The 23,413-nt window shown below is 31.9% G+C and overlaps 1 protein-coding gene across 1 annotated transcript in view; it reads left to right on the top strand.

Moving 5' to 3' along the window:
- The window catches only part of LOC150110191 (putative NADPH-dependent quinone oxidoreductase VAT1L), a 31,044-nt gene extending 8,322 nt beyond the window's left edge, over window positions 1-22,722 (top strand). Inside the window, exons 4-10 of the mRNA XM_090392065.1 lie at window positions 4,634-4,776; window positions 15,696-15,799; window positions 17,132-17,187; window positions 17,297-17,491; window positions 19,108-19,197; window positions 21,627-21,798; window positions 21,889-22,722. Of these exons, the coding sequence (XP_090248191.1) occupies window positions 4,634-4,776; window positions 15,696-15,799; window positions 17,132-17,187; window positions 17,297-17,491; window positions 19,108-19,197; window positions 21,627-21,798; window positions 21,889-21,896 (768 nt within the window). The 3' untranslated portion in view covers window positions 21,897-22,722. The remainder of the gene's footprint in view (window positions 1-4,633; window positions 4,777-15,695; window positions 15,800-17,131; window positions 17,188-17,296; window positions 17,492-19,107; window positions 19,198-21,626; window positions 21,799-21,888) is intronic.
- The last annotated feature ends 691 nt before the right edge of the window (window positions 22,723-23,413 follow it).

The raw sequence follows: 23,413 nt of genomic DNA, 5'->3' as shown, positions 1-23,413 counted from the left end.
GCTTTTGATAGAGGCCTTTTAATGACTGGCTATTCTATTCAAAGCCTAGAATAGCCAGTCATTAAAACTAACTTAACACTAATCCTAGGGCTGTTTTTAAGGCTTCATAAAAACCTCGCCTCATTAAATAGAAAACATTAGCTGATTACATCTTATTTCTAGCTTAAATAAGCTTAGAATACTTAATTGGTTTAACTATTTTGGTATAAGAATTACTTTTTTTTTTATTCTTCAAGAATTTCATATTAGTAGTTTCTGTATTAGCAAAACTAGATTTTTTAAGCTCCATTTCATCATTAAACTAAAGTAGTTGCTAACCATGATTTTCCTGAAATCATAACCAACTTAGACATCCAGTCAGCTATTAAATATCTTGTCACTAAAATTAACTTTTTTAGCTTCCTAGCTTTAAAGCCCTTTTTAGAATTGAACAAAATCACCATTTGTTTTGCCTAAACTTTTTGAATTAATATTCAGGTTTGGCTATATGTTGTTATACAGGCACTTCCATGGAGTATTCTCTCATGGGAGATGCAAATTGCCAACAATATTATCTCTCCTTATAACCAGTCATTTGTAACCGACTCAGGCAGCCAATTTCATTTAGCACTCAAAGTAAAAATCTAGTCTTTGCACCCATGCTAACCACTGCTATCCCAACTTCCAGGGATAACCTCCTTGTCCTGTCTCTCTAGCTAATTACTAAAATATTTCCTTTATCTTAAATTATATAAAGGATCTTATAGGATTAAATGTTGCTATCATATCCTTTACATCTTAACCAACTTTTGCAATCCTCAATCTTATAAGGAGCTTTCTATAAACCACTCTCCTAGATCTTCTTTCTTGTGACCAGACCTGGCATAGCCATTCAGATATGGTAATTTCAAGGTTTCCTAAGAAGAAAACTCTTACCTTTACATGTTTGTTTAAAAATCGAGCAATCCCATAAGATAACCTGGCATACTCAATTCTGCTACTACCTCCAAATTTCTGGCTTCAATTTCCTGCAGTACAGTGCCCTCAGTATGGTATATAGCTTGATTTTATCCCAAAATGCATAATTTTTCTCCCGTTGACATGTTTTGCTTAATTGTTCACCCATTTAAATCATCCTGCAAGCTCTAAATTAACCTCCATTAACTATTACCCTATAGATCAAACATCTCTCTCTCTCTCTCTCTCAAATTTACTGTTAAATTTTTATAAATTTAACAGTGGTCTAAGCACAGCACCCCCTAGCACACTGCTGCTCATCTGTTTTCTCTTGGGTTCTGCTTCTCTATACTATTTTAATATCTGTCTTTTGGCTTATTTCATATCCATCCTAACCTGTGGCAGTTGATATAACAGTACCATGTGGTATCTAGTTAAATGCCTTTTTGCACAATCCAACAGTATCATTATATAGTTGTTCCTTTTTTTATCCATTTGAGCTGTTGCTATTAACCACCTTACCTGCCATTAAAGATCAAATATGCAATCTCAAAAGCTCCGTATCCATCATAAATTTTGGTATGATATCAATGGTATTACAACTTTAATATGCACTTTGCATCCATGGAAATGTGGACATATATATACGTCCTGGCCGGTAGCATGGTTAAAGTTAATTACTAAGGCATGACAAACCCTCCAAGTTGGATTCTTATCCACCTATTCCTGAATTCTTTTTACCCAACTTTCCTCTGCTTTTATCACCATTCCTGAAATACTGATCTAATTTGCTACCACAGACTTATCTATCCTTTTTTTTTTATGCAAAGGAATTTTGTCCTCTTTCCACTCTTCAGACTTTCTCAGAGCTGACTTAAACAACTTGATCAAAGGCATCATAGTTCTTTTCACATGCTCTTAAAACAAGAGCTAATATACAATCTAATCTCACAGCTGCAATTGTGTTCAGATTCTACAATATCCTAGTACTTCTTAGTTGATCTATTCTCACATCAGTCTTTGTCATACCATCATTAAAATTTACCCTTGAAGTGTTTGCTCAGTAGCTCAATTTCATCTGCCTATCATCTCTTTACCATCTATACTCATTATCATGGTATACAGCAATTGTCTTCTAGACATCCTTCCCTTGCTGATCTTCATGCTATGGTACTACTTGAAGCTGCCTCTTAAGTGCATCTTAACTTGTAGTTCCACATATATTCTCAATAATTAGAATTTCCACATGTTTTACTACCTCCCAATCAAGATCACATCACTACTTCCAACTAAAAGCAATATAGCCACCTTAGTTATAGGCAAGTCTTCTGATCCTGTAACTAGATCCGACACTTATCTCAAGTCTCCTCCATTGCATTCTGTTTCAACTAATTCTTTAGTAAGTATATAAATTCCATTCTGAAGTTTTTTCTAATGCATGTCTTCGTCTCTTGTCTATAGTAGTGACCAATTCTATCCTATTGGCCTCAATCTCACACCAGGTTAACTCAAAAGAACCATCTGCACAACTCCTCCCACAATGAGTCTCTTGACTCCATGAAGGCCTGAATAATAATAATAAATAACCCCTGTTGGCTGCAATTGATCTATGAATAGTGCACCACTTCTTGTCCTATATCTTTCTTAAAATCCATTGCATTCTCTCTATAACTGTCATCTACTGTTAGCAAAGTCTTATTAATGTGTAACTTTCTAGCAAAGTTACATTAATCAATGCCAAACTCCTCCCTTCTTCCTGATATTTATAGTATTTTGTTATAGAAACTAACACCCCCTTAGGCCCTAACCACCTTTACATCCTGAATTGACTTCCATCCAATATTGATAAGAGAAATGTAATAAGTATTTTAGATTACATAATATGCTGTGTTATAAGCTTATCTTAAACCATTCATAACACTAGATTTTAATCTAGTGTTTTAGCTTTAAATCTATTCTGATAGAATATTTTTTATTATATATAAATTCAGAAGCTGTAAATTTTTATACTGAAGTGCTTATCTTTCTTACTGACTTATGGGATTTCAATAATCCATTGTTCCTACAAAAGCTGGTAGCAATAAATGCTAGTCTATAAGCCATTCTAATAGTTCTGGGAACTTCAAATTGCAAAGGTACTAGAATTGAATCAATCTAAATGTTATATCAGGTAATAAGATGTAAATCTTATTTCTATTTAAGTCTTCATTCAGTGGGATTTTTAATATCACTTAAGTCCTAATAATATTCTAACAAGTTTTATCCTAAACATCTAGCGCATTGTTTTGCTAGATTTTTTTTTTAGGATGACATTTAGAAACATAAGCTTCTAAATCTAGTTAATGTCAACACCAAAAACATTAACTAATCCTACATATAAAGAACCTATCAATATGATCCTTCATGGCAAGAATTAAAGATTATTCCAGAGTTTGTGTACCTTTTTTAACATTATCTAGCTTCTACTAGAATACTTCAGTTGAATCAGTGAACCAAATGATCAGCTGGCTTGTCTATATCATTTCTTAATAATTGATACACTGCCCCAAACAAAATCAGATAAAGGTAGTTAAAGTGGCTCATAACTTAAACTTATTTTAGATGCCACTTATCTGATTAGACAAGCTTAGGTGTTCAGTGTTACAACTTATTTTAAAATGGTATTAACACTGAACAGACTTTATATAAAAAAAAAGTTCATTAACTAGCTTTTTATTTTGAATTTCAAGCCAGTTACAGTTAACAACACTAAAAGATTCAAATTATAAACAGATAAGGTACCAAATTAGGAATTTGGATCTTTTCTAATTTTGTAAAAAAAAAAAAAAAAAAAAAGTATTAAAGCTATGTAGGAGTTGATCTTAAGATCAGTACCAAATTTTGGGCAAATTAAATGCAACCATTTGTTCAGGCTAGAATTCTTTATAGATTTAGCTGATTAAAAATCTGATCTTTAAAGAGAAAAGCCACTTAGGGCTTTTTTAGCAGAACAAAGCTTGGATTTAAAAGCTGAGCTGTAATGACTTGGTGTAATTCTTAAAATTTGAAATAATTCAAATAGCACCAATATTAACCTAAATCTTTGGTCTTTTACCTAATTGAATACGTCACTCATGGCATATGAAGATTTTCTATAGAGAACTTGGCTCGCCTAAGCCATTTAAGACTATAGTCATAAATTTTGAATAATCCAAGACTTGATTGGGTTGCTCTAAAAGTATTAGATTCTAATATGAACTAATTAGATGAACATTTAAATTATAAATGTCAAAGAACACTTGCCTACTCTACAAATCTTGCAAACCTAAACTGATTTTAAAAAGATGCCTCCTTGGCTAATTATCTGAAAATTGGCTCATATAGAGTAGTCTTTTGAAGAGCATGTTATATGCTTTGGTTTTATAGGTATCAGTTTAACTTGAAACACTTCATAAGATCACTCCTAGAAATTAAATGGTTTCAGAGAATATGCCACTCTGCTGGTGAATAAACTGAGGCATAACAGTACCATCCCATCAGAAGATGGTTGGTCAATGGTCATTCAGAAAGTGGTTACTTCTTCACTATCAGAACTTATATTTAAATACCAATTCAAACTAGTTTACATTATTTGATCAAATAGTATAACCCATCTATACTCAGTTCTAATAATCTAGTTATAACTTGCTTTATTCTAATCAACCTACATTATCTTTAGGGCCAAGCAATAGCACAGCTATCAAAGACTATACCAAATCTAACTCTGATTGGAACAGCATCTAAACATAAACATGAAAGCTTGAAGGATGATTATAACCATCTGCTAGACCATAATGCAGACTATGTCCATGAAGTTAAAAAGTAAGCTTATAATTAACACTAATCAACATTTTCTAAACTATAAACTTACTATAGTAGCTGATAAACTACCTACTTCAGTTATTCTTGTGGTGCTCTAAGTTAAGAATGTGTTATTAAATCTATACTGTTAACTAAAATTATCAACCCTTAATTCAATACTCCTTTGCTACCAGGTGAATTTAAACATAATATCCTAAACTTTTTTCTTTTTAAACTCTAACTACCTCCCAATTTAATTAGAAATTGGAAGATAGTTTTAGATGAAGCACTTGCAACTGCAATACAATAATTGCATACAATTGTATATGCCATTTTTATAACAGTGGATTGGCTTTAATTTTTTTCTAGGAAACTTCTAAAGGGAAAAATTTGAGATTAAAATCTCTTCTCAGTTCTGTTACTACTACCTTTCCATTGATCTAATCGGGGAATCTTAATACTACTGATTAAGATGAGCCTTTTAACACCTATAAAGAATAATTAAGAGAAACACTTTCACGGTGAAAATTATTTACTTCTAAATATTTCATCCTAAGTATCTTAGGACATCATCAGTACAGTAGTTTAAACAATAATAGGAATAACATAGTTAGGGCACATGATTACAATAGATCTCATTTAATGTGTTACAGAAGTAAAAAAAAAAAACTATCTTACACAATTTTGTATGACAATTTGCCATACTTTAGGCATAGTAAGAACGTCATTGCAGTTTAAATTTGGTCTGTGTAATAGGGCTTCAGAACTTTCTTTATAAAAACATTTATCTTTATATAAAGATCTATATAAAAGTTTACTTTTCCTAATGGATCCTATGGCTTGAATTTTTCAATTCAATGTTAAATAATTTTCACTGTGGTTAATGTTTCTTTTTAATTATCTCACCACAGGTTTTGTTATTTAAAAAATATATAAGAATTTAACAATAGGCCTTATGAAACCAGGTCTAATTCAAGATCTATAAGAGGCAGATGCCATGACATCCTATGTTCCTTCAGCTGGAAACATTTAGAATTGTTGGCCTTCAAAAGTTCTGAAAGATTATTTTTATGATTTGGAATATACAAAATATCCATTTAGTCCCAATGAAATCATTTGAACTTTTTACTTAACTTAACTTGCATTTTTTTAAATTTGCAACTTAAAATGCACTTGAACAATGTCCATTATCTAGTGTTAAAGTAGTTGCATAAATCTTACTCGAAATACATCATTCTCACTTCATTTATTTTTTTATTGGTTAGTAGAGTTCTACTAGTCATCTGGAACTCAATGCCCTGACCAGACTTCCTGAATTCTGTAATACAGACACAGGAAAAAATTCTATACTTCTCAATGTTTGAGCACTTCTGGTCAAACTTTAATCTACTCTAATTGCTTATTCACATCTTGGGTTTAATGGTATTTTCCCTACTTAAAGTAGGGATATGCATTCCTGTTGGGTATTTTCCAACATTAGAAATCTTTCCAAGTAATTACTCTAGACATCTAGAATATTTATCTTCAATTTTTGTCACTTTCATCTGATTCCTTTGTTTTTCCAATAGTCTCCAGAATATTTTGCCACCTTCCTGATATTTTTCTATGTTCTTGCTAGTCTTCCCATGATTTAACTAGTTGAGTGGTTTGCTTTCTTACATTTAGGTTTTCTGAAAAGTTTTGAGCAACTTGCTAGTAACTTTCAATATGCTTCAACTTCCTAATTCCATGGAGTCTTTTTACCTTGCCACATGCATCTTTGGGAAAATAAGTACCAAAATTTAAGTTTGGGTTCTTGTTTACCAACTTTTTTTCTTAACACGTTCGCTGCCAACTACGAGTATACTCGTAGTGGGTAAACCTGCTTCACAAGCCAGCTACGAGTATACTCGTAGGACGCTTACCGCCGGGAACGAGATTATTGTAGTGACCTTGAAGAAGTGAAAATGCTTGGCTTGTGGGGCTAGCTTCAAAACTGTGTATTCCCATAGAACGTATATGCTCTGTACAAGCCAACTACGAGTATACTCGTAGGACGTTTACCTCCGGTAACGAGATTATCGTACTGACCTTGAAGAAGGAAAACTGCTCAGCGTAGGGGAACAGATCATGCCAAAGTAGCGTGGCAGCGAACGTGTTAATGTTGGTATGAGTCTACAATCAGTCTTTGAAAGCTTTTACACTTTTCAATCTAAAATTCAACTATATATTCTGCTCAAAACTAATCTCTTCCTATACCATTTTCTTGAACCAATGGGGAAAACATCACTATGAACTATAACAATTTTATTTCTTGCATCTGCTCTCCATGTGAAGTTGTGCACATTTTCCATGGTATTTGCTCAATTACTAAATTGAGCAGTCACCCTACTTATCAATTGCTCACTCTAAATCTGAAATCTACTTAATCATGGACCTGCCACATGTGTGGCAATGCATTAGACATCTAAATTCAAATTCAGAAATTGGTTGATATAGACTTTATAGCCACTCCATTCTCTTCAGATAATCTGAATGGGTAACTATTTAGAAAGGCAGAATAACATCCATTATGTCTAAGAACATGAGCAACATTAGCTAATTCTCTTGAATTACTCCATCTATATCCATTCTATGGAATGGCCTTTCCTATTTAGTATTTCAAGGATAATTTCTACTCCATAAACACTTGCCTTGCTCTTTAGCTTACACATGATCTGTTATATAGGCCTTGTGGCTGCCTATGAATAATAAAAACTTATCAATAACTTTGAACAGCTTAGCTGTTTAAACTTTGTTCAAGTATTAAGTTATATAAATGACCAAGGTGCTAAGCAGATGTTAGATCATTAGTACACCCTTATCAAGCCAAGGAATGAGCTTAATATTATCCTAGCATAGCAAAGTAACTAAACATTAAATTAATATCACTACCATAATGACTTGGTTGCTTCTTTTATTCTCAAAGATAAGACTTTCCCTGCCTAAAAACTAGTCTTATCTCCATAGACTACTGACTAGACTAGCTTTTAAAACTAAAAATCTTAAACAGATTTTTAACCAAAAGCATGCTTCAAGTTGAACTGAAAGCTCTTTATAACATACTAAGCTCAGACGTGATAAGCCCTCTTCCACAAATGACTTTAAATATTATACTACTAAAGCCTCAACTACAGAGTTGACCAGCTACAAGAAAAGTCCATTCAACTGAAGTACATATTAAACTAAAAGTGTATTCTAGTAATTACTAGTTTTCTCATGTAAATCTAATCACTTGATAGCTGCTTGTTCCATTGCCTATCCACCCCCTACATTACTTGACCTAAGCTCAAGTTTGGTTTAAACAATTTTAGTAAAATATGAGATTGGCCTATTTGATCTTCATAATTCTTCAAACACTAAGACACCCCTTTATTCTTGGTTGTATACCAAACAACTGTTTATAACATTTGTCATTATGCTTGACTAAACTTTAGTCAACCATCATTGCAATTGATTGAACTAAAACATCCAATTATGTAATATTAACCTTGATTACTAGGATATCAATCTGAAAATGTACAGCACTAACTCTTGAGATAGGCGTATCAATTATCAAGGATGCTTTTAAATTTTATAACAATCTCTTAAAACAGACTAGCTGTGCTAATTCAAAATATAACAGCTTCTCAAATGCAATTTGAATCTTAACATTCAAGGTGAATTTCGAGACATTTTTAAACTTATCCCAGTAATAGAATGTCTAGTTTAGACTAACATTACAGCTTATTTAAGTTATAACTTAACACTTGAATGATAGCAAGTGCTATATTGTTGCCAGCCTTCTGGAGCCTCCAGGTAAGATAATTCCAGCCTTGTTCAAAGCCATAATTTTTGAAACACTAGAACAAACATAAGAATTAGTTTCTTGCTATATAGTAAGCATATGAAAATAATACTTTCAGAACTACTTAAAAAGAACAAGAATGCTAGTGAAGTACGCTTGTAATTTGGTTTAGTTTACTATCAAGGCTTTGGCCATGAAAGCTTTCATAACACCAGAAATTGATCTTCAATTTCACATGTTGAACACTTGTACTTTTTAACCTTAAAATTTTTAATATTAATCTGAAGATTAAATAACATCTGCCTTTTTTATAAGCCATTTTCTGACATGAGGATACTTTAATATTTAAATTTATACTATTAATCTCATTTTAATTTCATCAGCACTAAGATTGTGAAATTTAGTCTAAGGCATTTCTGTTTTTTTTTTTTGCATGCACTTTTCTTTATTTTAGTAATCGTACTACCTTACACATCGTCAAGGGTTAATGTCAGGTTCCTTAGTTTTTAACGATTCTGCTGTTGTCAGGTGGAAATTCCATCCTTTAGCTTTATTATTTAAATCTTCATGCCATTGATATGAGTTGGGTTAGAGATCAGATTGAATAAATAATATGTAAAAAATTTTTACACTAAAAGTACACAATCTACTTCTATTGACCTGTACAGGTCACACTACAAAGTAGCATCAAACCTAGAACATGACTCTGCTTTGTGCTATACTCATAAAATTCCTTCCAAGAGTAAGGAGTCCAAAAATAGCTGCAGATTATGAAAATTAGCAATAACTTAAAACTGAATTTAATGCAGAAATATATTTTTACTAATAGCACAATTTTGTGCTATTAATAAAATACCTATACTCTTCAGGACTCAATTGAAATGCCATTTAAAGTCACAGGCCTATGAAAAATTAATATTTCAGCTATTTAAATTTAGAACCAGTAAATTCAACCTCTACTAGACTTGATTGCAACTTCTAGGTCTAACAGATTTAAGTTTGACCAAATTGTCATATTAAACAATATGTCATCAGCAGATGACACTATCTAGGAATATGGCCATACTCCAAAAGGTTTAGGGGTCTCATTAGAAAGCCATAACTATAGATTCGTCTTGTACTTAAAACAAAAATCAATTCTTAATTTTTGGATTGTTGTGCAATAATTCTATTATCTAAAGCATTTTTCTAATGTCCAGAGAATAATAGAATTATCTAATAGCATAATTGCTCAAATGCTGAATTTATCTATATAAAGCACTTATTCTTATTTAGTCTAACCTCTTAACAAAAAATCAAACCAATAGATGGCTGTTCACCTAGGAACCACTTGCCATATCTTCCAGTGTATGAGACGCACCCAAGAAATTTAATGCAATTTTCCACCTTTAAAAACTTCAATGTTACACTCACAGGCTACTTTGACTGCATGTGTACGAATAATTTTTATTGAAATGGTAATGCCATTTTGCTGATTTTCTTGTGCCCACGCCCATTTCAAAACTTCGGTCTAGTTCTGGCCACTTCGCAATATTTCCACGTTCTGCACACTTTTCATTATGCAAATTGTACAAAATCTCCTTCTGACCACGCCAAGTTCTAATAATTTTTTTCTGTAGGTGGAGGTCCAAAATATCCTTCAACCTCCCTATTCCCGTATTCTTCCACATATTTTACAACCTGTAATTTCAAGTATATGAATGTCGCCTAGTTTTTTTATCACTAAAATCTACAGGGAAATATCAAACTGAACACAATCTCAATATTGATAGTAATCAGTAACTGATTACTCAGATAAGATATTATGAAACTTGAATTGGGACTCCCCGTTCTTAGTCAATGACTCGCTAGAAGTCACATGAAGGTCGCACATAAATTTGATTGCACCATTAACCATCTACAAAGATCTTGGAACATAAAAGGGAGTGTGTATAACTTCGAAAAGAGGAAACTCTTTACCTTCATTATGTAAGACGTACACGATTTTTAAGATGAATTTTTAAGGTAAAAAAGTGAGTCTTATATACCAGAAAATACAGTACTTAAATTGAATTTGCATTAGACAGCAGTTTTGGTTGTTACATTTGACTTACTAATAACTGAAATGCTAAACCTCCTGTCTTTATGGCTTTCATCTATAAGGTCCTGCATATGTGAATTAATACAGATTAAGGATTTTTTATATTAACTCTTATTCTCTATATTCTAGGAATCCTGTTTTTAAACATGCTTTCAGTCTAATTTAGACTTCTGAGCAAGTCATCAAAATGTTGCAGCTATAAACATCCAGCAGGATTTTAACTATCCTATTGGTTAAAGAACAGATACACTAGACAACCAGGCTAGCAACACAAGTTAACGTTTGTTGCAGATGATGGTTATCAAACCTAAAATTCAAAATTTTTAACTTCATCAAATTCCTGTCTTCATAATCAGGGAGCACAAAATATGATAGTACAATCTGGAAAAATTAGATCCTGCTGGGAGAAAAAAAATTCATGTAAGTTACTTTTCAAGACGAAAATATTAAGAGACATCAGGAAGTAGGTGACTCGTTGAAGGAGGCCACATACTACACACAGCATAATTGCTCTGAATTCATCCACACTGTACACCTGTCTGACCCTTTCAGAAGCTTGTCTCAATCATATTGCCCCTTTTTCTTCCGTGTGCTAATGTCTGCAATCTATAAATTCCCAGTTTGTCTGAATAAGTATTCCACAATCCTGATGTCATCTTTAATGTTCCTTTTGAATTCTTTCCATTGTATCAGAATTGCAACATAGATCAGACCTGAGCACAATAGTCTGCTTTATCAAGGCCTTGAAAGTTCATTCAAATTTATCTTTTGAGCCATATTTGTAATTTTTGCTACATGATCCTTGAAGTTCAACTTGCTATTTACTAACACTCAAAGATCCCTAGCTTGATCAGTTTCTTCTGTCATAATCCCATTAATATAATGAAATTGGATATCTAATAATGCAAAAGTGCATGACTTTGTTTACTGACATTTTCTTATGCCCACAATTCCAGTCTATTCAAATCATTCTGTAAGTACTGCATTCCTGATTACCCTGCCTATCTTTTGCATCATCAGCAAATAGCTGTTTGATAGGATATTGCCTATCAAATCCTTCCTAACATTATTAATGCACAGATTGAATAACAGTGAACCAAGGACTGATCTTTGTGGTACACCACTGGCTACCTTTTTAGAATCTTGCAGACTCACCCCCCCCATATACCACTTTTTGATGTCAGTCAGCCATCCTTATCCATGTTAATATTTTATAGTCCAAACTCATATTTTCCAATTTATGCAACAGTCTTATGCTATATTCTATTAAAAGCCTTAGCAAAATATCATGGCCAGTTACTTCTCATACTCACTTAATTCAATGGTAACATTATTATAGAATGTGGTCAAGTTGTTAAAACATGACCTTCCCTTAGTAAACTCATGTTCATTACAAAGCAGATTCACTGTCAACCAATTTCTGAATGCAAATCCTAACCAATTTTTCCAAAATCTTCAGCACTCCTGAATGCTGATTGGATACACTAGTCTTTGCACCACCCTTGTGCAATGGGATTATTATACATTCCTTCCCCTGTTCTGTGATTCAAATTATATAGCCTAGACAAAAGAATAGCCACTTCAGCTGAACACTTTTAGCTCCTATGCTGATATCCTGTCAGCCCATATTGCTGAATTCTTATCCAGTTTGTGCAACAGCTCTAATACCTCTCCATCCAGTGAAGAGTAGCAATGAACTGTGTTGGATAGCTTTTAACAAAATGGGCACTCATTAGTTAACCTCTTCTGCATATTATCTGCATTCAGTTATTCTTTCATGTGCATTCTTTCTTCTACTTGCAGCATAACAATAAAATTCTTGTGAGTTATCTTTAGTTTGCAGAGCCAGTTACTTTTCATACTCACTTAGCTTTCTACTTATAATTTTCATAAAGGACATCATCCTTATGCATCTGGAATTCTTTCCACATCGTCCTTTTCTTACAAATCTCTTGCTTGATAAGATAACATTTCTATTTCAATTCTACCCTAATTATGTTTCAAAGTCTGGGACATAACTATTGCATTATTAAAATTTTTTAAATAGTCATGCATTATGTTCTTCCCATCTAGCAACTGATACTGTTGCACTGAAATCTGTATACTCTTCACTGGTCAAGTGAAGAGTATACAGATAATCAGTCACCAACTTGAGGCAGAATAGTTGCATCTTTAACTGAAATGCCCTCTGACACTAACTTTTTGACTTAGTTTCTTCTGTCACATGCTGCTTAAGGAAGTTGTCTTATAAGCTCAAATATGAAATCTTTAAGTCTAAAGTACTTGTAGTCCCAGATCTTGGTTTTCTTTCTATCATAGTCAAAATTTACTTAAATGGTGACCATATCACCTGAGCTAATTTACATTAGCTGTAATAATTCTTTTGATATATTAATATTAGTTAACATAATGCCATCTATTCATTTAGGCCTTTCCTACAACTCATATTTGGTCTTTGATCAAATGATTTTTCTTAACACATCTCTCAGATTTATAAGTTGAAACTGATTTCAACATATGTGGCTAATTTAGTCAACAATAGTTTATTTCATTTAGAGTTGACTTTGTAAAATCTTTTGCTTGTTAATTTTACATCAATAAAAATTGTGCCTTTTTAAGTTCTGTTCAGGATGTAGTTTGCACTGTTTCTGCCCACTTATTGCTGATTTTTCATATTAAATTTTAATTATTTAATTAAAATCTTGCAGGCTTATAATGAATTTAAGAATAACATATACATTGCACTGAGATTAACATTTCTGATTAGAACTTGTTATTCGTCTATCAATATATAGGATATAAGAGAAGGCCCATCTTGGTTTTACACCTGATCTAACATGAAACCTTTTACTTTTGACTGCCAACTTAAACATTGAAGTAAATCTGATCTCAACTATTTGGCCTGAACCCAGCTTTTTCTATTATAAATTCAAATTTTTTTCTTATTCTCCAATATACTTGTACCAAAGGCCCTCATTAAGAAAATTCCTCATTCTTGCTTTGTTTTATTTATTTTTATAAATAAGTATAAGAACTCTACCTCATCTTAAATTTGACCTGACTAGCTCTCCTGCATTCTGTGTTTCTTTATTTGATCATCTTTAGTCAAATCTACTTTAGCTGCATTTTCTACAATTTAGTTCTTTCATAGCTTTGTCAATGCTTGTTTCATTTAGCAATCTTTTAAATATTTTCTCCACATCAATCTCCAGTTTCATGTTACCTTTCATAGATTCCTTCTATAGTACTTTTTCTCCTGGATTGTAATTGAAAATCCAGAGTTGATTTTTCTTCAGGATCTGCCATTGAATCTCAAAGGTTTTGTTCATGTTTTCATTTTTCTTGAATGTGTACTTAAGTCTATATAATTCATCTCTACAAACTAATCAAAACTAAATGATTTAATTTTCAAATCCTGTATCCTAAACAAGTATATAAAGGCATTGCTATCTGTCTTCATGTGAATTCACTTTTGTTCCTGTTAGAATAAATTGTTAATATTTGTTTGATTTGCTGACCAGAAATCCAGCAGGTACTTATCATTAGCTTTTGTTTTCTTCAGATTTTCTTTTAAATGTTTCTAGTCATTTTGTACTCAATTTAGATCTCTAAAGACTCCTTTTATCAGAGCTGTCTTCTTTAATACCTTAAGTCCTCTATGGGATTACACAAATTACTTGTTCAGTTCCCTGTTCTAATACTACTTGACATTGTTTGCCATTCAAGATTATCCTTGTAATTAGTATTGAATATTACTAAATTATTGATTAGTAATATCTTGTATATATCGCTTAAAATCTTTTAGTAGAACCTATGTTCTAGTACTCTTCCAATTTCTCTGCTAGATGCATTTTGTCTTCCTTGTTTATAAATCTGATGCTAAGAAATTACTTCTTGCTTTATTAAAGCAAAGTTTTGAAGTAACTTCATGACTAGGCTACTTGTATACAGGTCTATAAGGAAGTGCTTTATAGGATACTAAGGCAATTGATGTGAAGTCTATATACAAATAGCCTAGTTGTGAAGTTACTTCATGAGCAGATGCAGTTTCATTTTTATTTGAAATAAGATGAAAAACCAAAAATATAATTACCTAGCATCTTGAATTTATAATATAACCACATGGGGAAAAAACTTGAACCTAATTCATTGCTTATGTTGGTAGTATAAATCTTGAGCTATGTTTTAGCCAACTTCTTTTCACTTGGCTTCCCCAACAAAGCCTAATGTAACTGGGTAATGCCCCTGCTTAACATGAAATTCTATTGTATTATATAAATCTCATTTTGGTTTAAGCTAATAAAAATAATTGACTGGTTAAATTGCATTCTTCACCTAAATTTAACTTTTGTATACCTAATAAGGTACATGAGTTAAATTTAGATTGAACATTAGGTCAGAGGCTCTGATCAGTTCCTTGCCTTCAAGGCTCTGAAGATCTAGTTGCTGAGCTTTCACCTTCAATTTACATTAAGATAGAACAGTAAAAAATCATGAATATACCCATTTAATGCTAACATTTCACATTTATTTTAATTTAACATTTCATCAAGAAAGATATTTCTTGTAATGACTATACTTATGCTATAACCATGAAATATACTAATACATTTTACTAAGTTAAAATGCTTATAGCCAAAATTTTTTGACTTAATTTAAAATCAGAATTAAATTGCATTTAAATAAACTTTATCCACTTACTAAAGTGGTACTGTACCATAAGATAGACGCTTTCATATGAATTTTAGTACTAAAAACCTCTACCAATATTAAAACATTAGGCAATTTTTGTATATTGCCTACATCCCCAAGACTCTTTTTTAGATAGTTAAAGCAGGAACCTTACCAAAACATTATGAACTGCTTTTTGCATCTTAACAATCCTTAAGATCAATACTAGCTTAACTGATAGCTTTGATCCTTACATTCCTAACCTGATGATGTAAAATTTTTTGACTTTCATAACATATAACAAATTGTTATAGCATAATGCTTAACTGGTCTTTCAATGTCATGATTTGACTTTTTAGTTTCACTTATTCCTTTGTCTTGTAGGATTGCACCCCATGGTGTCAACTTAGTATTAGACTGCCTTTGTGGAGATGATGCCAATAAGGGTTATAGCCTCTTAAAACCAATGGGCCGTTACATACTTTATGGTAAGTACTTCTATACTAAAGTATAACTTAAATTTCAATCTAAAAACCTAATTATTTTCTTGGAATAAGTTTCTACTGAACATTAAGTTTTTAAACTCTTAAGCTCATTTGTAGTTTTAACAATTCCCACATCAAGAATAAATTTAAGCAGTGCACATGCTTAAATTCTACATGTTATCTTTAGAACGTGTAACTTAACATCTTGTATGGCTTTTTTGTGTAATAAAACCTGCTTAATTTTATATCTTGTGAAGTAAAAGGTACCTCATGTTAAAATATTAGTAGCTTTCAGAAACTACTCTATATAAAACCAGATTAATAAGTTAGCTCTTAATATAAGGCTAACTATAAGATTGAGCATTGATCTCAAATTTAAGCAACTTAAGTTTAAGTGTTAAACTATCTCACTGCATTCTGATTTCTATGAAATCGGACTAAACCATACTCATTTCTCCACTTGCTATAATTCTATTCACATGACTGACTAATATATCTAAGTCCATCTATACTCATCAACCTTAAATCTCTGCTTAAGACTTGTCCCTCTTGAATAAAACTAATTCAACCACTTGTTTTTCTATAGCATTCAACTTGTTACTAGTTGAAGCTAGTTTTATCTTAACAATAAAATGCTTTCAATTTCTTAAATTGTGTAATTTAAATCGCTAATCTTATTTTGAAAGCTTATCCTTCAATTCAACCTTTTTTGCAGACTATTTCTGCATAAATGCAGTTGCTGCTTAAAGTAGTAGGTAACTTGAGTTTCTGCATTTTAACCCAAATCTGATTTTTTGATATATAATCCAACTAAAACAATTGGAAGCACTTTTTTAAAATTAAGCTAGAAACCTACTCTTCTAGTCTCTCTAGAATATACTCAAGATTGTATTCCAGACGTTTAATTTGGTTATGAGTTTACCCACACTTAAAGAATGCTTATTGAAGAATATTTGACTTCTGACAATTTTAGAAACAAAGTAAGTTTTACTTGAATAAGCAATGCTCTTCATTGGCTTTCTATGTTAAAGCCAAATTACTAAGATACAAACAATACTTTGTATGCTAAGATTGTTGAATCTAAGTGTCATATAAAGACCAACATTTTTTTTTCTCATATAAAAACCTTGACTTCTCTAAACAAAACCACTTCCCTAGGAGACTAACAGATTTCAGAGCTTCATGTAGTGCTAAAGCTTTGCTTTAAACTCCTTTCTTATAAGGCCAGTTAACCTTATTGGAAAACTTCAATTTAAGATTGATAGCTTGAATCTAAATCATAATATAAAGTTTATCCATTGACTAATTTAATTATATTAAACTGATCTTTTTTAGGATCTGCTAATGTTGTCACTGGTGAAACAAAAAGCTTATTCAGTGCAGCCAAAGCAGTAAGTCAATATCATCTTTTGAATATGCTTTGTTATAAATTCTTTTTTTAAACTATAAAACTAGGTTTATATAAAATTTACCTGTCCTTTTTTTTTTTCCCTCCAACAGTGGTGGCAAGTAGACAAAATCAGCCCATTAAAATTGTTTGACGAAAATAAATCTATTTCTGGCTTTCATCTACGGCATCTGCTCTTCCATCATGATGGCCATGACTATGTAAGAAATGTTGTTAATAAGGTTTTTCAACTATGGGAAGAAGGAAAAATCAAGCCTGTCATTGATTCAACTTGGGCACTAGAAGATGTGAGTTAAACTATTTGTTTTGAATTCAGTCTTTAACATCTATTTTCACCTAAAGCTATTTTAATTGGATATTGTCTAATTTGTTCAAATTATGCCTAAATCTTAATCATTTCAAATTCATAAACTTGAACCACTTTGCTTAAGTAAGCAAATCACAAAGCTTTGTTACTAATTCATTGTAGTTTACTTGGTTCCATAAGGTTCCATGACCAAGTTGCAGTTTTTGGTGGTTCAAGCTTGACATTGAGCAATATATGCTCTAAAACTAGAAAGTTTTAGATAGCTAGTAGTTTTAAGCTTGTTGTATGCTACATGGCTTTTAAACTTCTGCTCTGGAACTCTGATCATTTTAATTTCTTACTCCAATACCTAAGCTAGAAGTTGAAGTATTCAGAAGACTAAGCTAGTTTATAGAAGATGGCTCATACTAACTTGTTAGCATATATACAGTAGCCCCCCCCCCCCATATCCACAGGATTTGGTTCCATTGTCTTCCACGGATAGTAGCAAACCCTATATATACTGTATTTTTTCCTATACATGAATACCTATGACAAAGTTTTTAATTTATAAATTTCACACAGTAAGAGATTAACAACAATAACTAATAATAAAACAGAATTATAACAACATACTGTAATAATAAAGTTATCTGAATGTGAAAGGAATCTTGGCAACCTTGGATGTGTGTAGCTTTCTCCACCTTAGCAAGTTGCTCTGGTGTTGGACAATCTCTGTAATCAGCCGAACTTTCTATTCCTAAAAGAAAGAGCCATACACTTCATTTCAGCCATGTAAAATTACATAAGCAAAGTGGATATTAGATCTAACATTATTTTGAAGCTGAATGTTTGTAGAGACTATGAAAGTTTCGTAAGCTGACCTTTTGTATGTTATATCTTTGGACCAGGTTGACCGCAGATACATGGGGTCCTAGTCCTACTGTATTTTGAAATTAAATATTTTTAACAATTCTCAAGCTACTATTTCAAGATCAGTTATACCTAACTTTGACTTAGTCCAACTAATCATGGCCTTATCCTATCATTCTCTTCTCTCTTATGTATCTTAACTTTCTCATAATTCTTGACCTACAAAAGGTCAAATTTAGTTGCTTGCTACGATTACTTTTAGAACTTGCAAGATAAATATAACTTCAATGTTCAGCTTAATATTTGACATCACTTGTCATCATATACTTGAACCTTTTTTACTATTGCTTTGCGAAGCACACTATTTCCAAAAAAACTTTAGTAGCAAGTTTGCTATTAAGCAGTCTTAGTGCTAAACAAACATATTCAACAAAATATCTCAAGCAGTTTAAATTAGCTTAAGTTCATAAATATTTCATATTTACAACCTGAAACTTATGCTGAGTTAGAGCAATACTTGATTAAATGCTGAACTTCAGTTTTGTGGGTTTGGTTAAGCAGTTCTTTCAAACCTGATATGAAAAGTTGAACTTGCTCCTCTGAAATAATGGAGCTTTGCTTAACTATTTAACCTAGCAGGTAGCAAGTCTACATAGATTGATCTGTCACTCAAATTTTTTTATCTAGGCCATTTTATAAATTAAATCCTAATCTTAATTTAAGTTTCAATTTAAACCATTTCAGATTCCTGAAGCAATGCAGAAAATGCACGACCGTAAAAACTTCGGTAAAATCACGTTAGATCCTGCTATGGAGCCAAAACCCAAACCTCAGGTGAGTTTCAAATTATTTTATTTGTTTTGAAATTACTTGGGTTGTCTTATTTTTCATTGTTTGCTATTTATACTAACCTGACTTGGTCATTATTTTGGTTAAAGATTAACACTTATAGCAACCTAAGGCTTTTCTTGTGAACTATACACTTCCAGGGGTATTTTAAAAAAAAAAAAAATCCTAGTTCTGATCTGTCTGGTATCTCTACTTGGCATCAAACATAACTGATAAAATAAACTTGGCTTTTAATGAAGTCATGGAAGACGAGGATTTTTGATCTGGTTTTTCTGCAAAAAATTACTTCTAATAGTTCCAATCATTTCTGATAAATGCCATCTGATTTCTAACAAGGAATTTGTTCCTGGACTTTTACATAAACCTAGATACACTAGATATGGGACTTCAGGTCCCTGATAAATCTTTTTTGTATTAGGAAATGGTTCATCTACCTAATGCTGAGTAGAAAACTCTTTCGGTAGCTTGTGTTAAACAAGCATTAATGCATATTCTTTAAGACTAGTTTAACTAAAACTGTCTTATGATCCATTTCAAATTTCTATTTGTTCAGATTTCCATTGGGATAATACTATCCCTCAAGAACTCTTGAAGTCTTAGCCTTTAAAAACCAAATGTCTCTAACAGCTATCACTTTGCTGAGTAGCAAAAATTATCCATTCCTAGCTCAGATTTTCATGATCTAAAAGAGTTATTTAGAATAACTGAAAATAGCCAAGTAACAAGACTATCTAACCAGTCAGGTTCAATTCACTGCTACTATTCCTATAAATCTCATGTTCAAGAAACTTTAATCTACTTAAACCATTAAAGTACTGCATCCAAAGCATGTTATGGGCTATCTAAATTCTAATATTGCTTTCATACCAAGCTGCATTGAAAGTAGTTGTAAACTTATTGCTCAATTAGTACTTTAACACATTAACCAAAAGCATTATTGTTCCTGACTATCCTTTTAGAAACTAATCAGTAAGTAGATAATTTGACCATTAATAAGAACCTGAAATGGCTGTCACAAAATTAATAAAGAACTCTCAGCCAAACAGTCTTATATCCTAAAGTTCAAATATAAATGTTTAACTTAAACCCCATATTCCTAACTTTTATAAACTCTCATCTGTATTTTAGTCTCTCTCCTCATAAGGATTCTGAAATCCAGATACTAGACTAACATAAATTTCTTGATATACCTTCAAGGATGTATAGGATTTTTCTCCTAATCCTGCTTGTCATTACCTAAAATTGCCTATTTTCTGGGGCACTGATTTTGACTAATACACCTAGTTCTTACTCTTCCTCTGGGGTGGGTTCTTTGCATCTTTGCATTCTAATGCAGTTGAAGTTTTCCATACTCTTGTTTATTTCCACACTAAATCTTCAGTTGGAAGATTTGCATTGGATTTGTTTTTGAAATGCATCTGTCAAGTTTCTCAATTTTAAAAGAACAGTCAAGTGGAGATGGTGTATTCTAGTCTCACTTGACTATATCAAACCATTTCTTGTACATGGCTTTTAATTTGATTTAGTGTATTACTGTTCTATTTGTTTCATTCTAAACATTCATTCTGTTCACCTAAGAACAAAACTAATTGCATCCAGGAATATATTAAGTGCTCTATTTGTGACCTTGCATTATGGATAGACAAGAACTATTGACATCTGCCTTGAACATGAAATATATTCAGCACTATCATTATGGCAAGTCAGGCCTAGCAAACTATGCCTTTTTGATATCCTTTCGCACAGGATCAGATGAAAGAAAACTTCTACACAGAAGTTGGTCTGATTTTGTTTTTGGAATCAATAGCAACTTTAAAAACTTAAAAACATACTTCAAATCTCAACAAATACAGCTGTATCAATTTATCAAAAAAAAAATTAACATCAGACACTTGTAAATTAAATATGCTATATTTTTTGGTCATCTGAATATTAACCCTACTAATTTTTTATTTCATGAGTTTAACTCAAACTTATCCTGGTTTTTCAACCAGTCCAAAATATCAATCTAAAACTCAAATGGAGTGTCAATTTCTGCCATATATGGTAAAACTGCAAGTTTTTAATCTTCAAAACCTGCAAACAACTTCATCTTGATTGCTTTCATAAGTCTGTCCAAAATAAACTTATAGCAATGTACAATTTTTTGTAAACTTGATAAAGCTAAGCTTCTTGAAGGCTTAAGTGTTGATCTCTTTTCTTGCTATATACCTGAGACTAAAAATCTCAAGCATTTAACTCCTCAGAAACTAGCTGTCCAAGCATTTAGCTAATGCACTGCAATATGATAATGAATCGTGGGCTTTAAGATGACCAGAATATTTCTTGAATATTAAGCTTACTCTTAAAATTCTTAATTAAGATTCCTTTAATTTAAAAATTAATACCCTAATTGGCCTATCTGTTACTAACAGACCAAAAGTGGGAAGGAAAAGAAAGATAAAGACAAGGAAAAGGATAAAGAAACCGAAAAAGAAAGCAAAGACAAAGAAGAATCTAAAGAAGCTAAACCTGCTGTGGAAGCTGAAGAACCAGCCAAAGAACCAGAAACTGAGGCAACAGAAGCAAAAGAAGAAACTACAACTGGTAAATATTTTTAATAAGCAAAATTTTAAGAATATTAGGTCTTAAATGACCTTTTTATTTTAAACTGAAAGATTTTTTTTAATCTTTCAGAGAGCTGAAAAAGAAGCATATGCCCTCCTGTCACCAAAGGTTAACAAGTTTTGCTTCAGTTGCATTCACATTAAAATCTCAGCATTCCAAGTATTGGTTTAAATTAAGTGAAGGCTAGATGCAGATGTTAAATTACTACTGGCTTATCTTTCTTGCTGCACTAACAGCTCTTGGTAATAACTGCCAATAGCCTCTTTTTTTATACTTGACAACTAAAACTTTGTACACTTTCTAATTGCTGCATTTTTAAAATGTATATTTTCACATCTTGAAGTGCATGGAAATAATTTTTTACTCACCTGTGTACAGGGAAAATAGTTAAATTAGGCTTAATTTTTTACAAATGTACTTATTTTTGTAAAATGTTAACAGTTGAACATTCCATCTTGAGTTTTTATATAACTTTACTGATGCATTGCATCTCTAAAAATAGTGTTGTAACTAAAGTTGAACTCCTTACTAATAGTTCTAAATTCAACTATCAGGTTACTAACAAGATTTTAAAATGAACATTGTACTTCATTCACTTAACCAATCTCCATGCCCTTCCTTAATCCTAACCAACTTTACTTTTATGGTAGCTATATCTTAAATATTCATGCACTCCAAAAAAAAAAACTAACCTTATAACTTGTTCACTAAGTGAACAAGATTGCAACTAAAGAGATGCATATGACATCAATCATGTAGCTGTTAAATGTCTTAAATTGCCTTGCATCTGCATTGCCTTACATGTGAAAAAGTTATGTAACTTCACAGCTGCTGTGCATGCATATTTAAATGCATTTACATTTGTAAGTAATGATTTAATAAAGAAATTTCCAATGTATAAAATATAGTTTACTCAACACAAATTGCTCATCTGTATTGACAATACTAGATTATACATTAACTACCTCCAAAATTTGCTCTTCAGTTATAAAAAAGCAGTAACTTATTGAATATAGTATTCTATACAAGTTAACATTAAAACTGTCCTGTCTAAATGCTAAGCTTTATTCTCAATTAATGTTTTGATTACAACTACATTTATCCCTCCACTTAAGTCCAGATTCAGTTTCATCTGGCAGGACATAAATTGGTCAAGCATAAGTCAATACATTAAATCAACAGTGATAGGGTTAAGGATTTAACCATAATAAATATACTGTAATTTAAATTTTTAAACCTTATAAAACTACTGGGCATTACTGCCACTTATAAAACAGGAGAATAATCCCCAAATCTTCCTCTGCAATCGCATCTTTCTTCATTACCTTCTCATGTGAAGGACCAGACTGCAGCTCTTCTGGTGTAACCTTTTTTATGAAAATGTGCTTTGCTTATTCCACTTTTCATCATAAATTATTTATAGTAAGCAAATACATACTTTCCTTTCTACTAATAATGAGCATTCAACATTAGGAGTCTATCTTCAGCCATTTTGAGAACATCACTAACTGCAGAGAACATTTCTGCAAGACCCTTCACTATGAATTGTTCAGCTCTTGTTTCTTTCTCATTCTTCCTCTTCAGGGGCACTTTC

This window comes from Typopeltis vanoorti, chromosome 1 (assembly GCF_054136105.1).
Source record: "Typopeltis vanoorti isolate ZY-2024b chromosome 1, IOZ_Tvanoo_1.0, whole genome shotgun sequence".
Lineage (NCBI taxonomy): Eukaryota > Metazoa > Arthropoda > Arachnida > Uropygi > Thelyphonidae > Typopeltis > Typopeltis vanoorti.
This window is presented reverse-complemented; position numbering and strand designations above follow the sequence as displayed.